Consider the following 13,239-nt stretch of genomic DNA (forward strand, 5'->3'; position numbering starts at 1 on the left):
CTGGTAAATGAGATTTTCCTTTTCTTGATAAAGGACTAGTCATTTCTTACCGGCTCTGTGAAGATGTGATTGATGTAGATCTTCTCTGGAAGGAGAGTGGGATTTAAGTCCATGACTCTCAACTTGCCTATGTCCTTAGCAAAAGGGCCAAATAATTAAATTTTTCTTGCCAGCAAAATCAGCCAGGTGGGACTGATAGTCCCTATAGTCAAGTTAGAGTATTGAGGCTGCCCCCAGATTAACCTGTGGGTATGAGAACATTCACGTGAATATGGAGACATTAGGATTTAAAGTCTTCCAGGTAGAACAACTTGGGTCATGGCTCAAGGTACTGGTACTTTGAAAATTGTGTCCTGTACTTTGGTGGGGGGGAGCTGAACTGCATAGCGTATAGCTGCATTCTGGTTTTGAGATGAAGTGGTGATATGCCAACACCGTAATGTTTAAGAATTTTTGAGGAATTATTTCTTAATGATTACTACTGCACAAAATCTATGGTGAGAAGGACAGTGCTATCAGTAAGCATTTCCAGAGTTTTAATTTTTTTCCAAAGCTAATAAATTTGAGTACCTCTGAAGCTTGAGAAGTAGCCCTGCTTTCCTCCTGTTTTTATGCAGACAAAACTTGTGAAAACCCAGTTTAGTTTTGACTAGAAGTGACTTTCATCTGTTTCTTCTAAAATGAAATACATTAAAGTAAAATTCGTGATTGTTTCCCAGGTAATCCTCCGTTGTTACTGCTGCCAGATAATGTACGGATTCGAAGATACAATATCTCATCAGAACAGTACTCTGACTACATTGATAACCAGGAGCGCATCCAAGCTCTGGATTATGATTGGGATCCTGAAGGGATAGGCCTGAGTGAGTATGTGTAGAGCATTAATACTCAACCATGCAATCACTGGTTGAAAAATATACGCCTGCAGTGTGGCTATTTAATTTATGCTACAAATCAAAATGAAATTAGATAAACTGGCCAGGTCTTGCTTGCTGTGTCCCTCCCCTCATTCTTGACCACCAGTGTGGTTCCTTTTAATGCTTTAATTTAGTACAACTAGATTTTGTTCAGGTTTTTTTCCTTTTGTTTTGGTGTGAGTTTAGCTGTGGAATTATGGGTCTTTAAGATTATGCAGTAATAGAGGATTCCTGTAAATGAACTGCTTCCTTTTCTTCAGCCTGTGACAGTCCCCAGACCTGGCACAAGTCTTGAATTCCTTATCCAAAGGATTAGGGGCCAGTAGATCCCTATATTAGCTTATATCTTTGTCTCTTTATTGGATTCCCTGCTTTTGCCTTTTTCACAGGGCAGCTGCCCTGGACCATGCTTGCTCCTTAGGGTCATGAGAGTCTAAATTACTCTCAAAATGATGTGCAGTGGCTTCAGAGCTAAGATCTACTCTTGAAAAATGCAGTGCATATTTCTTGATAATCCAGATCAGGATGATTCTAGATGGTGTCTTACCTATGAGGAATGGCTTGATCAAAAAATGGCTAAAAAATAAACACCCTGACACAATGTAATTTAATTGAACAGATGACTTCATGTTATTTATAAATAAATGGATTTGGTATCTTCACATAACAACTTCAGAAAGATTAGAATTTTCCAAAACTATGGAATAACTAGACATTAAAAATTATCTTTGTAATCTTTTTTGAAGGTATTGTGTACTTCAGCATACTGGGACAGGGTTCTGAGTTTGGAGCCATCAAACGGGCTTATCTGCCCACATTTGACAGCAGTAGAAACAATCCTACAAAGGAAGTTGACTTGAATCTCAAATATATAGTTAATCCTGATGGGTTAGCTGTTGACTGGGTTGGAAGGTAAGTGCACTGAAAAGCTAGAAAAATATTGCATGTTGAATGTATCAAAGGTCTGATGAGGCAGTGCAAAATCCACTTTTCTGTTCTTTATGAACTTAGATATCTAGTCTCAAGGTAGTTCAGAAGAACACCGTAAGCTCGGTTTACCCAGACAGCAGGTTATTAGGTCAAATGCATGTTGCTGACGGCACCACGTATTCTTTGAAGAAACTGGCATTACTCCACAACTGGCAGATCAGTTGTGCATCAGTAAAGTGATAATACTTTCTGACACGGCCTTCAGTTTCTAATCTGACGTGGCCTTCATGTCAGATGAATTCTACGAGTTTTGGGAGTTTGACTCAGATGTTGCAATGTAACTGTTAAAGGATATGGTGGACACTCATAGCTGCAGTTAATTTGACATACTGTTGAGAGGATCCTGGTGTCTGTAGATAGTTATAATTAAATGTAGTCAGATTCTGTTTGAAGCTGAATGAACAGAGGTTACAGAGGTGAGTCAATCCTCTGAACACTATCGACAAATTTTGAATGTAATGCAGTCAATAGGGTGAAGAGGAAGGATGTTAAGATCATAGTAAAGCGTGATGTTTCTGGAAAGCTAAAAAATAAAAGAAGGAACTTGGCTATCTGCTTCGCCTTTGTCACATCAACTAAGTGGATGAATAAGAGTCCAGATGCGATCAATGTAGCTTCATTATACTAATTTTCTTTGAGTTTGATTCAGCTATTAAACCTTATTTTTTTTTTTTAATTTCCTCTCTGATTACGAAATATTTACTTTTGGAATGTTTTGTGTTTTCTGTAATTCAGGCATCTTTACTGGACAGATGCAGGGACTAATCGCATAGAGGTGGCAAAATTAGATGGACGGTACAGAAAATGGCTTATCTTTTCTTCACTGGATCAACCAGCAGCCATTGCTGTAAATCCAAAGCGTGGGTAAGTACTACGGGGCTTCCCAGAATTATTCTCAATGCTATTCAATACCAATCTCCCCCCCCCCCCCCCCCCAAATTTGCAGGAAAGCCTAAGGGAATGCTTTCTGAAGTTTTCCTTTGCAAATATTAGGAAATCTGTGTACATGAGAAGTTATTTTAGGATTAGATTTCATATAGGTGTTTGTAGTGGTGACAGTACCAGGTAGGTCAAATAAAAAAATTAAGATGTCCTTTCTACAGTACTGTGTGCCCAGAGAATTTCTCTGTTACTACTGAAATACGGAACTAAATGGGAATGTCTCTTTACCAGCTCCAAGCAATACAGACATAGCCTCCTTCAAAATGCAAAGCAATGTAAAGCCACTGGTACATTCAATAGCTGTTCTTGCTACATCTTGTATTATTAGCAGATCACCAGATACCATGATAATGTGTTTCTCTCAGCTGGGAGTAAAGCAACATGGCTCCAGCTGACTGGAAGTCACCTGGGCTCTGCAGCTTTCTTATGACTGATGGGATGTTCAGTGTTCACAGTCATTTTTCTTTTACTGAGAATAAGAAACCATCATTAAAACCACTCTCTCTCCAAATTAGGAGACAAGATGCAAACATTCTTCTTCTAGTGTTCATCTTTTCTACTTGAAACAAGCTTGTTCAGTGAACTTAATGATTGCTGAACAGCTTTATGTATCACAACTGACCTTTCCATGAAACTCTAAAAGATAGTCATGGTGACCAAATTCTGAACCTCTTTAAATTCTGGTTCTGTCCTTCCAGGCTCATGTATTGGACTGACTGGGGAAGACAGCCAAAGATTGAATGTGCCTGGATGGATGGACAGCAAAGGCAAACCCTAGTCTCTGAAGACCTTGGCTGGCCAACAGGTCTCTCTATTGACTATTTGAACAATGATAGGATCTATTGGAGTGATTCTAAGGAAAATATCATTGAATCCATGAGACACGATGGGACAGACAGAACCATAGTATTGCATGGAGGTAAGAACTTAGATGCAATTAATGTAATAGTAACCAAGATGTATGCTAACAAGCACTTGGGCTCCACACATGGGAGTAGCTTTGGGAGCTTTTCAAAGACTAAATCTTGCTAATGTTTTCTCCTCCTTTGTACAGGGCTAAATGTCACATTAGGTTCAGAGCTCATGGTGCCTGGTAACTTAATTCTCTGAAAGCAATTTACATGACCCAAATAGGGGACAATGTGGGAAATTGTATTCTTGCTTTTTTAATGTATAATAAACAGTCTGCAGGTATAGTGATGTGAAGTAGTCAAGCACATGAGGATGTATATATACCTGCAAATAAATACCTGCCTTAAAATGAAAGGATTGGGTGATAAGCTGAAGAATAGCAGTTTTATTGCTCCTGCTAGAGATTTGCTGGCTAATAGTCTGTTGTTTGGTTCCTTTGAGAAGTAGGCAGTCCATACAGCCTTGATGTCTTTGAAGGCCATTTATATTGGATAGCTAAGGAACGAGGAGAAGTCTGGAAGAAAGATAAATTCGGAAGTGGAGAAAAAGTGAAAGTGCTGACTGTAAATCCATGGCTTACCCAAGTGCGCATCTATCACCAGCACAGATACAATCAGTCAGGTAGGTAATCAGTGTCCTGGTGAGCAATTTCTTGCTATAATATCAAAGTTGGTATTGATGCCCTCAGAGAGCTTAGTAATCTGATAATGCATCTATCAGTATGTGATAATATTAATTTCTGAAAACTAAAAATGGAATAGAGGCTGTCAAGTGTTTTCTGCACACCCAATGTGAAAGCAACAGTTGAACACCACACACTGCTCTTTAGAGTCTCAGTTCTAAATTACAACCCTGTTCTTTTCTTCCCCTCTATCATGGAGTTGTCATAGAGGTGGTAGTGACAATATGAATTTATCATGTAACATACAAAGTGCTGACCATTTAATGCTGCTCCAAGGATTTCAGCAGTGACATGTCAACAGTAATCACAGGGGAGGATGTCGAGAGGAACATCCAGCATACCCCTTAGTTTTCAGAATCAGAAAGTTAGAAAGCTCTGTATTGCTTGGAGGCGTTCAGTTTCAGCTTAGTGTTACAATGGCTCCCAACAGCCATGGTCTCTCCCTTAAGAATGTAAGAAAGGGCAGAGAGAAGGTTTTAAAACAAATGTGGTATTTGGGCATCAGTTGTTCTAAAAATGGATATAGACTTGTTTAGATTTTTGATTTGTGATATTGAAGAGTTACACTACTGACTATGGAATTGCTCTGCCTTACCTCAGGAATCTGCTGTATTGCTTCTTCAGCTGCCTTATCACCTATTTATTTTTTCCCCCAGTGCCTAATCCGTGTAAAGATGTCTGCAGCCACCTCTGCTTACTGAGACCAGGAGGGTACACCTGCTCTTGTCCTCAAGGGACTCGATTCATAGAAGGCAGCAGCACAGAGTGTGATGCAGGTAGAATAATTTGTGAAATTGGAAATGTAAGAAAATGGAGGCTTTTCTTTAGGAATGCAAATCCATTCCTGAATTACAAATATGGAGAGATGAGCTAACTGATATGAGAGATACTGTTAAGTCAGGACATCTGGCTTTTATTCTCAGCAGTCATTGATTTGTGGTCATCTCTTTGCGCATAATTTGTAAAATGGTTATAGATGCATCACTCGAACTGACCCAGACCCAGCTGCAAAATTGCCACCGTTTCTGATTCTTGTTTCAAAATTCCAAAATGTTTGACTGTAAGTTTTTTCAAATTCATTCATTTCAGAACTAGAGATTTTCTGAAAAATTATGGCTTGCAATTATGTTTACAATTCTGTACAAGGTTTTATTTGATCAGTGTAACAGAATACAATAGAAACTTGAAACAATACTTACAGTACTCACAGCATGAACAGAGGTAATTTCTAGATAATGATCTAGTATCTTTTAAGCACTAGAATTTAGTGCTTGGTTGTTGCATTGCAGCACAGCCCCCACAGTGCTTCCTGGAGTGCCAATAACATAGAAATGCTCAGCCTTTCTTGAGGAGAAAGAGCATACCACTGCAGGATTTCTATTTCTCTAGCTGAGAGTCTGCATTCTTAGCTTACAGTGATGAGGGTAGTAGCCAGATGTCCTTGTACTTGCCCTTCCAACATATCTCTAATACATTATGCTTTATAACATTGTCTGGTATCTTTTCCATGGTTAATCTTTTCTGAATGCTCTCCTTTTTGCATTGCACATGCTGTGAGCTGCAGAAAGATTTGCTAGTAATATGATGTAATAATTAATAATCCTATGTAGTAGTGAATGGAATTATGAAATACATGTTTAAATTAAGGTTCAGTAATGCTGTTGATTGCATCTGCTATTGGCTGTTTATTGCTCTAAAGACACTACATTTGTTATTCTTTGCTGAAACTGATTTACATAAAATGTCCAGGAATTAACAAATCTCTGCTTGACCTTATTTTGACAAAAAGATGGATACAGTAGATAAGGTATTCAGTACTGTTCCCATATTCGAACTTCAGTTTTTACCTTGACATTAACCAAAGTGAGCTGTGACAGCCATAATTGAAGGTACTAACCAAACATAGCTTTTATGTATAGCTTTGGTTTATTTGGTCCTTTCCCCATATTGCAGCTACTGAGAAACAAAGCCTGTAAGATTTCTGTATTTTGCCTTTTTGTGTTCCATTTACTTGAATGGAGTTTTACCTGGAAAGAACATGTAGCAACAGATTTCCTCTACCTCTGGCGGATAAAAAATTGGTGACAAAAGTATTATGATCTAATTTATCAGTGTAAGACAGTCAAAGCTCTTACTGAAGGCTAGTACAACTTTTCCCTTTTATCACACTTTTTTACTTTTTTACTTGAGTCAGCATTAAAATAACATCAGAACCTTTATAGCTCTATATTTCAGCCAGCTCAGGCAGGACTGGTGCTTGAGCACCTCGGGGCTCCTGGAGCATAGCTGAGACTGATGTGATGAAGAACAGGCTTCTGTGCTACCTGGTTCCAAGCTGTCAGCCTGTGCTCTGTACTGGCAGAAAACTTGAGGACTTTGGGTTTCTCTCTTGTTCTCCCTGTCAGGATGTATGATAGTTTAGAGAGCCCTCCTGCATGTGCGTTTCCAGCTACTGCTTTTCTTCATAAGTAAATGTATCACAGGTTTGCCCTGTGTGCAACTTGCAGTTGGTTGGATGGTGGAGTCTGGGAAAAGGGGATAAAATATTGCTGCTTTCTGAATGGAATTTTGAAGGGTAGTGGTGGGCTGCATTGCATGGGCAAAAGAAGGTGATGGGACATGCAGCTTTTAAGTTGTCTGTGCTTGATTTTATCAGGTAAGTTTTTATTTTGTGAGAACAGTTTTTACTTCAATTAAAACAAGCTAATTTGTCAGAAAAATAAATGACAGCAACAAATGCATGTGCTATTAAGAGCAAAGCTTCTGAAAAGTAGCTGTGAGTTTCCACACACAAGTTCTGTAAAGATAAATAAAATGCTGTATGGTAGTATTTCTTTTGTTGAAGGTGTCTTGATAACACATATGTGGCTTTCAAATTTTGCAGCTATTGAATCCCCTCCCACAATGCCACCAGCGTGCAGGTGCATGTATGGAGGAACATGCTATATAGATGAAAGTGATCTTCCAAAATGCAAGTAAGTCAGTATGTTGTTAGGGGAGTCCTGGATCAGATTGTGCTGATTTAGTCTCACAAAACAATTAAAATCTTTGAAGTGTGTTACAAATGCTTTGGACGATGTCATACATCTGCAGTAGCATGTGTGTAACAATCACAGAAAAATGCATATATGCATAAAAATAGCAGCAAATAAGCAGTGTAAATGCATCAGTTTGGAAAAACAAATAACAAACACAAACCCCCAAAACCTTGAAAGGCAAACCTTTGAAGATTCTAGCAATGGGCTATACCAAAAATTTAAGTGTAGTGCTCAGTGGATGTAGCTTGGAACAGCCAGTAGGTGCCACTGATGTTTCACTAAAACCAAATCTTTTGACTTCAGTGGCTAGTTTTCTGACTCAGTGCTTTCTATTTCCACTTTTAATTCTATGAAGATAACAGACCTACTATATTTACAGTCAGTGAAATATATAATTACTGATCATGTTAAAAATTACAGCATGTAGATAAACATTACAGAATATAATAATAAAGCTGAGATCCTAGACTTAATAAAAGCCATTCAGTCAGCTATCCTTCTTACATTTACAGGTGTTCTTATGGATACACTGGGAATTATTGTGAAATAGGATTGTCAAAAGGAGTGCCTCCTGGAACAAGTAAGCTTCAAGTATATATTACATTTGATATTTTGAGCTAAGAATGTATCATATCTCACTATGATACTTGTTCAGGGTCAAGCTTATAATTCTTTGTACTCTTTTTTTGCACTGAACTATGTTTGCTTGAATGTTTGCTTATTCTTCTGTCTTTGATAGCAGCAGTAGCAGTGTTGCTGACAGTCATACTAATCTTAATAATTGGAATGTTAGCAATTGGAGGCTTCTTTAACTACAGAAGAACAGGCTCCCTTTTACCAGTGCTTCCCAAACTACCAAGGTATGTTCTAAAGGCTTTCGTAGCTGGAATGTCTGTGCACCAAAAATATATGTTTGTTCCTAAATATTTCTGAAAAGTCCAGTTTATTTGCCATGTGCCTATTCTGATGGAATATGGGAAGTGCAGTGTTGCAGCAATTCCACTGGATTTTGATTCTGAATAATATCATAGCTGATCGTTACTTTGTAACAAAAGGACTATTGTAAAACTCTTTTACCTTCTAAATTAGCTTTTAAATAATGTGCAGTATAGAAGACTGTTTACCAGATCTGAGACTGGATATTCAGTTCAAAAAGATACAAAGCAACATAGTTACATGTGTTTCAGCTTTTTATGAAACTTGTCAGAAGATGATTCTGGCAAAGAGATCTTAACATAGTAAGGCTGAAGTCATCTGCAACACTGTATTTATCTGTTAAAAATACTATGGGGCATGTATAGTAAACTTCTGTTTCCAATGCCTGAAATCCGAGTTTTTTGCAGGCTCCTGCTATCCTGGCATTTTGTCCTGTTTTGAAAACTAGCTTTGTGAAATATCCATCCAAAATACTTCATGCTTTAAATCAAAAGAAGATGAAGAAAAATATTTTTTATTATTTTATTAAAAAAAGAAGTCAGAATATGATGCTTCAAATATTTTAGCTTTAAGTAAATCAAGTTTTTTAACACATAAAGCTGTATCTTCATGATCTGTGCACCAATTTTGCAGTAATAGCAATTAAATCATTCTAATCAGTAATGTGGAGGTAGCTATAACTGCTTCCTCACTGGAGGATCACACTGAACTAAGTAAATTTATTTATAACTGTTGTTTTTTGTTTTGTGGGTTTGTTTTTTTTTTTTTTTCCCTTCAGTTTAAGCAGTCTTATAAAATCTACTGAAAATGGCAGTGGGGTAACTTTCCGATCTGGAGCAGATGTGAGTATGGACATAGGAGTCTCTGGCTTTGGAGGAGACTCAGCTATAGACAGAGCAATGCAAATGGTAAGGGTTTAGTTCTGAAATAATTTTTAAAAATTGTGTTCTTTTAATGTCATTTTCAGCTGATAGAAAGAACTCTTTTATGTAAAAAAAAAACCCCAGTGACATGATAAATGTGTTCTAGAAAAAGAATTGAGTGATAATTTCCTGAAATAGATTTTTGTAAATTGAAGGCAAGGACAAGTGTAGGCTATTCTTCAAAATAATGTTACTTTTCTCAAGATTTATATGGCAGAATATATATTTTGGCATATTCATGAGCTATACAGGGTATGAATAGGCAAATGAAAATATTGCAGCAAGGAATTTTTTGAGGGACTTTGTGGTCCATAAAACCATTTAAAATAGGTGGTTTTCAGATCCAGACTGTATGTTAGAAACTTCAGAAGTAAAACTCAGGCTTAACCAAAGGATACACTACTTTGCAAAACAAATTATAATGTGACAGTGGTTTATTTTAGAAAGTTTAAAGAAATAATGTTTAATAGTTTTGGGGACATCATAAAGTGTAACTCTGCTTCATCTATACAGTTTTGAACAGCTGAGAAATAGTATATGCTTCTTTTTCATGTACTCTGTAGCTTTTCCACAGAAAAAATACTTTCCTTTTCACCACAAATACAATGTACAAAAGGTTTTTGCTTTAGGAAACAGATCACAAGTATTTTTGAATAATAAACACTTGCTGCAAAGTCTACACTGGAAGCTCCCTAAACTTTTAAAGATAAGTTACAGACTTAACTGACAGTAAATTAATATAAAATGAAACAGGTAGTGAAGGTAAGCTCACAATATATGTGTATGACCTTTTTCTAGATGAAGAAACACTCTGTTAAAAGTAGACAGCTTGTCTAATGAAACTACCGTATGAACATTTCAGTAAATACTGGGAAAATAGCTTTAGGCTTAAATATTACCTCAAATCTTTTTCATGCATGAAAACTTAATGGTACTTTCCATTTTCTGGCCTAATACTGATATGCTCGAGTCCAAATGATGCAATTTATGCACTGCAAATAACAGGTGTGGAGGTCTGGATAAAGGCTATTTCTACATAAGTGGCGTTAATTCTCATGTGTCTGGAATATAAACAAAAAATTGTATAGCTCACTGGAAAAGAATTCAAAGGGTTTAGTATGGCAGCAAAGAACTCTAGGATATGCCTCCTCAAATTTTAATGCTGCATGTGCATTTGTAGGTGCCAGAGGGCTATTTTTCAGTGTGGCTCTTCTTATCCAAGATAGGCTAATTAGAGGAAGCTGACATGAGTTCACTGTATGGTTATGAGCTATGCTCTGATAGCACGAAGTGTGAGCTTTATGGCATGAAGCAATAGCTTGTAGAAATGAGGTAGGTTTAAAGAACTAGCCGATGTACTATTCCCGTGTTATTCCCCACTATTCCTGTGATGGAGCTGTGACAAGGAGCAGGGCAAATGGGTCTGGGTGGGGTTTTGCTTTCATTATGCTTGTACCTGTCGGTGCTGGCTAGCCCTAAGTGGCTGTCCTTATGCAGCACAAAATATTTTCTGAAGAAATACTTGGTACCTTTGCCCACTTGCTGTGGGGGTAGCTGCAGCTCAGAATTTGGCACAATGTGTGTGAAGCAGTTGCTACTCACACAGTCATCTTCATGCATGGGCAAAATATTGATTTATAATAAAAGATATGTGAAAAACTCTGAAACATTTTACTTCTGACATAACTCATAATTACTGCTTTGTCTCAAAAAAATATAGCAGTCTCCCTGCTGAGACAGAATGAATAAATCCCATTCTGTTATATGTCAGATAGTGCTTATTAATTTGTATGTCATTTTGACGTCTCTAAAATGAAATATTTAATTTAGGATTGTGCTTCCTTTGATATCTTGTCCCTGTTGAAGGTGTGATTTGTGAGTCATCTTTCTTCATCACAAAGTACTTCAAGTCAGATATTGAAATGCTGGGAGTTTTTTGTCCAGCTAGGAAATGGGATAGTATTGGAACAATCAATAGCCCAGGCTGCCAAGTTAGGGATTAAAATAATGGATGGTAAACTAACAATATGATTTTAACAGATGCTAGATTTTGTCTAAGCCTATGTAAAAGTAAACATGCATTTCTCCTGAGATGAAGAATTGGACTAAGACTTAATTTTTAATTTTAATATAACTCTTTTTTTTTTTTTCCTTTATAGAATGAAAACTTTGCAGTGGAGTCAGGGAAACAGCCAATCACGTTTGAAAATCCAATGTATGCAACCAGAGATGGTGGAGCCAGCACAGCCAGTGCAGTTACAGTTGTTCGGCCAACACATGTAAGAGAAACTTAGGCTTGACTTGCACCTTTCATTTTTCTTTATGACCTTCTTTTCTCCTTTGAAGAACGTCAGATTTTTTTCTCCTACAGGCGGCAGCAGCTGGGAGTGAGGAAAATGAAAATTTTGAAAATCCTGTGTATGCCTCTGCGATATCTGCCGGTCTGAAGGAACCTCCTCAGTGTACAGATGCACCTCAGGTAGGACAGAGAAATGCTGTCCTGTTTGTTTTGTATTCTGAATCGGGGAAATTAAATTGTTAGGGAAGCTGCAATATAGTTTCAGTTCTCTTTAAATAGCGCCATAGAGCTGCACATAATGTGCATCAGGTCCGACTAACTGAATCACATTTACAAAAGCTCATCAGGAACAGTTTGATAAGAGAATAGCAGCAAAAACCATAGAATTGCCCAGGGCACACAGTAAAAGATCTATTTGGACTAAACCCTCTCTTCTTCCTGACCCACCCAGTTATTTTGAATTGAATAGATTGAAATAGAGTTACTTTTCACTGTTTGTTGTGCTTTGTTTTGAGGGCAGAAACTGGTCTGAAAATTGTAATGTAATTGCTGTAAATGTTCATTGGTCCACAGCAGAAATTATTATAACTAAGGCTTGGCTTCAGACTTTCAGCAATTATTTGTTAAACAGTTATTGAATTACACCTTGATAGAAGCAGCAGAGGGCGTGTGTGAAAAGAAAGCCCAAGAAAATTACAGAAAACTTGTAGCTACATTACATTAAAAATGTAGTTACATTTTGTTTTAAAACAGGGAAAACACAGGAGGCCTTTTTGGTACAGAAAATTGAAATAAGACCTTTAGTCAGCATACTGTCAATTTTCTTTTTTTTTTTTCCCTCACGTTTATTTGTAACTTTACCCATGTTTAAAAGTTCTAGCAATGACATTTAAGACACTTCTTCTGTGCTATGTGTTCTTGCAGGACATTTTGAAATAAAAGCTCTGCCAACCTGTTGTAGTTTCATGTCCCTCAGTAATTTCTCTTGCATTGTTTTCCAGACATTTTTCCTCTTTGGCCTATTTGTCTGGAATGATAGGCTTCCTTGAATTAATTTAGTCACTTCTGGCCTAGCTTCATGAATACTGCTTTGTGTGAAATCCATCAGGAAAAAAAAGTTGGGTCCCATGCTTAGAATTACAACATAGTAATGTAAGAATATCCAGCTGAAATCACTGAGTCAACAGGCTATGCAAGTGAAATCAAATCCAACAACAGTGATATCTCTTTCCAAAGAAGTTGTGAGAAAGATGTATGAAGTTCTAATAATTTTTATGTTACAGGAATCAAAGTGGAGTTTCTTCAAGAGAAAAATGAAACAAAACACTAATTTTGAAAACCCAATATATGCAGAGGTATTCCTTAATATTGTATAATTCTATTTTTCACCTAATATACTGCTGGACTTTGTTGTTGCTTTCATAGGATAAAGATTATGGGTAGATTCTGCTTGTAAGTGAAGCAGCACAGAAATTCCAGCCCAGGTCAAGGTAGGACTGAAGTGGTTTTGAGAAAAGTTGTAAGGTCTCGATCAGAAGTTGCTCAGCAGGCAACCCTCTCAGGCAGCACAGCTGCATTGCCCACATCTCTGGAATCCCAG

General features: G+C 37.3%; 1 protein-coding gene across 2 annotated transcripts in view; it reads left to right on the forward strand.

The window, feature by feature from the left end:
• LRP2 (LDL receptor related protein 2) overlaps positions 1–13,239 on the forward strand; it is a 123,851-nt gene that overhangs the window by 108,223 nt on the left and 2,389 nt on the right. Inside the window, exons 66-78 of one of the 2 annotated variants that reach the window (XM_061343101.1) lie at positions 720–863; positions 1,664–1,829; positions 2,643–2,771; positions 3,548–3,768; positions 4,206–4,382; positions 5,100–5,219; positions 7,328–7,418; positions 7,994–8,061; positions 8,221–8,341; positions 9,196–9,325; positions 11,500–11,619; positions 11,712–11,819; positions 12,923–12,994. In XM_061343101.1, coding sequence (XP_061199085.1) covers positions 720–863; positions 1,664–1,829; positions 2,643–2,771; positions 3,548–3,768; positions 4,206–4,382; positions 5,100–5,219; positions 7,328–7,418; positions 7,994–8,061; positions 8,221–8,341; positions 9,196–9,325; positions 11,500–11,619; positions 11,712–11,819; positions 12,923–12,994 — 1,667 coding nt within the window. The remainder of the gene's footprint in view (positions 1–719; positions 864–1,663; positions 1,830–2,642; positions 2,772–3,547; positions 3,769–4,205; positions 4,383–5,099; positions 5,220–7,327; positions 7,419–7,993; positions 8,062–8,220; positions 8,342–9,195; positions 9,326–11,499; positions 11,620–11,711; positions 11,820–12,922; positions 12,995–13,239) is intronic. The other variant, XM_061343111.1, reaches the window with a different exon arrangement.

This window comes from Neopsephotus bourkii, unplaced genomic scaffold (assembly GCF_033783945.1).
Source record: "Neopsephotus bourkii isolate Nb327-2 ecotype Australia unplaced genomic scaffold, CSIRO-AGI_Nbou_v1 NB_196, whole genome shotgun sequence".
In the NCBI taxonomy this organism is placed as follows: domain Eukaryota; kingdom Metazoa; phylum Chordata; class Aves; order Psittaciformes; family Psittacidae; genus Neopsephotus; species Neopsephotus bourkii.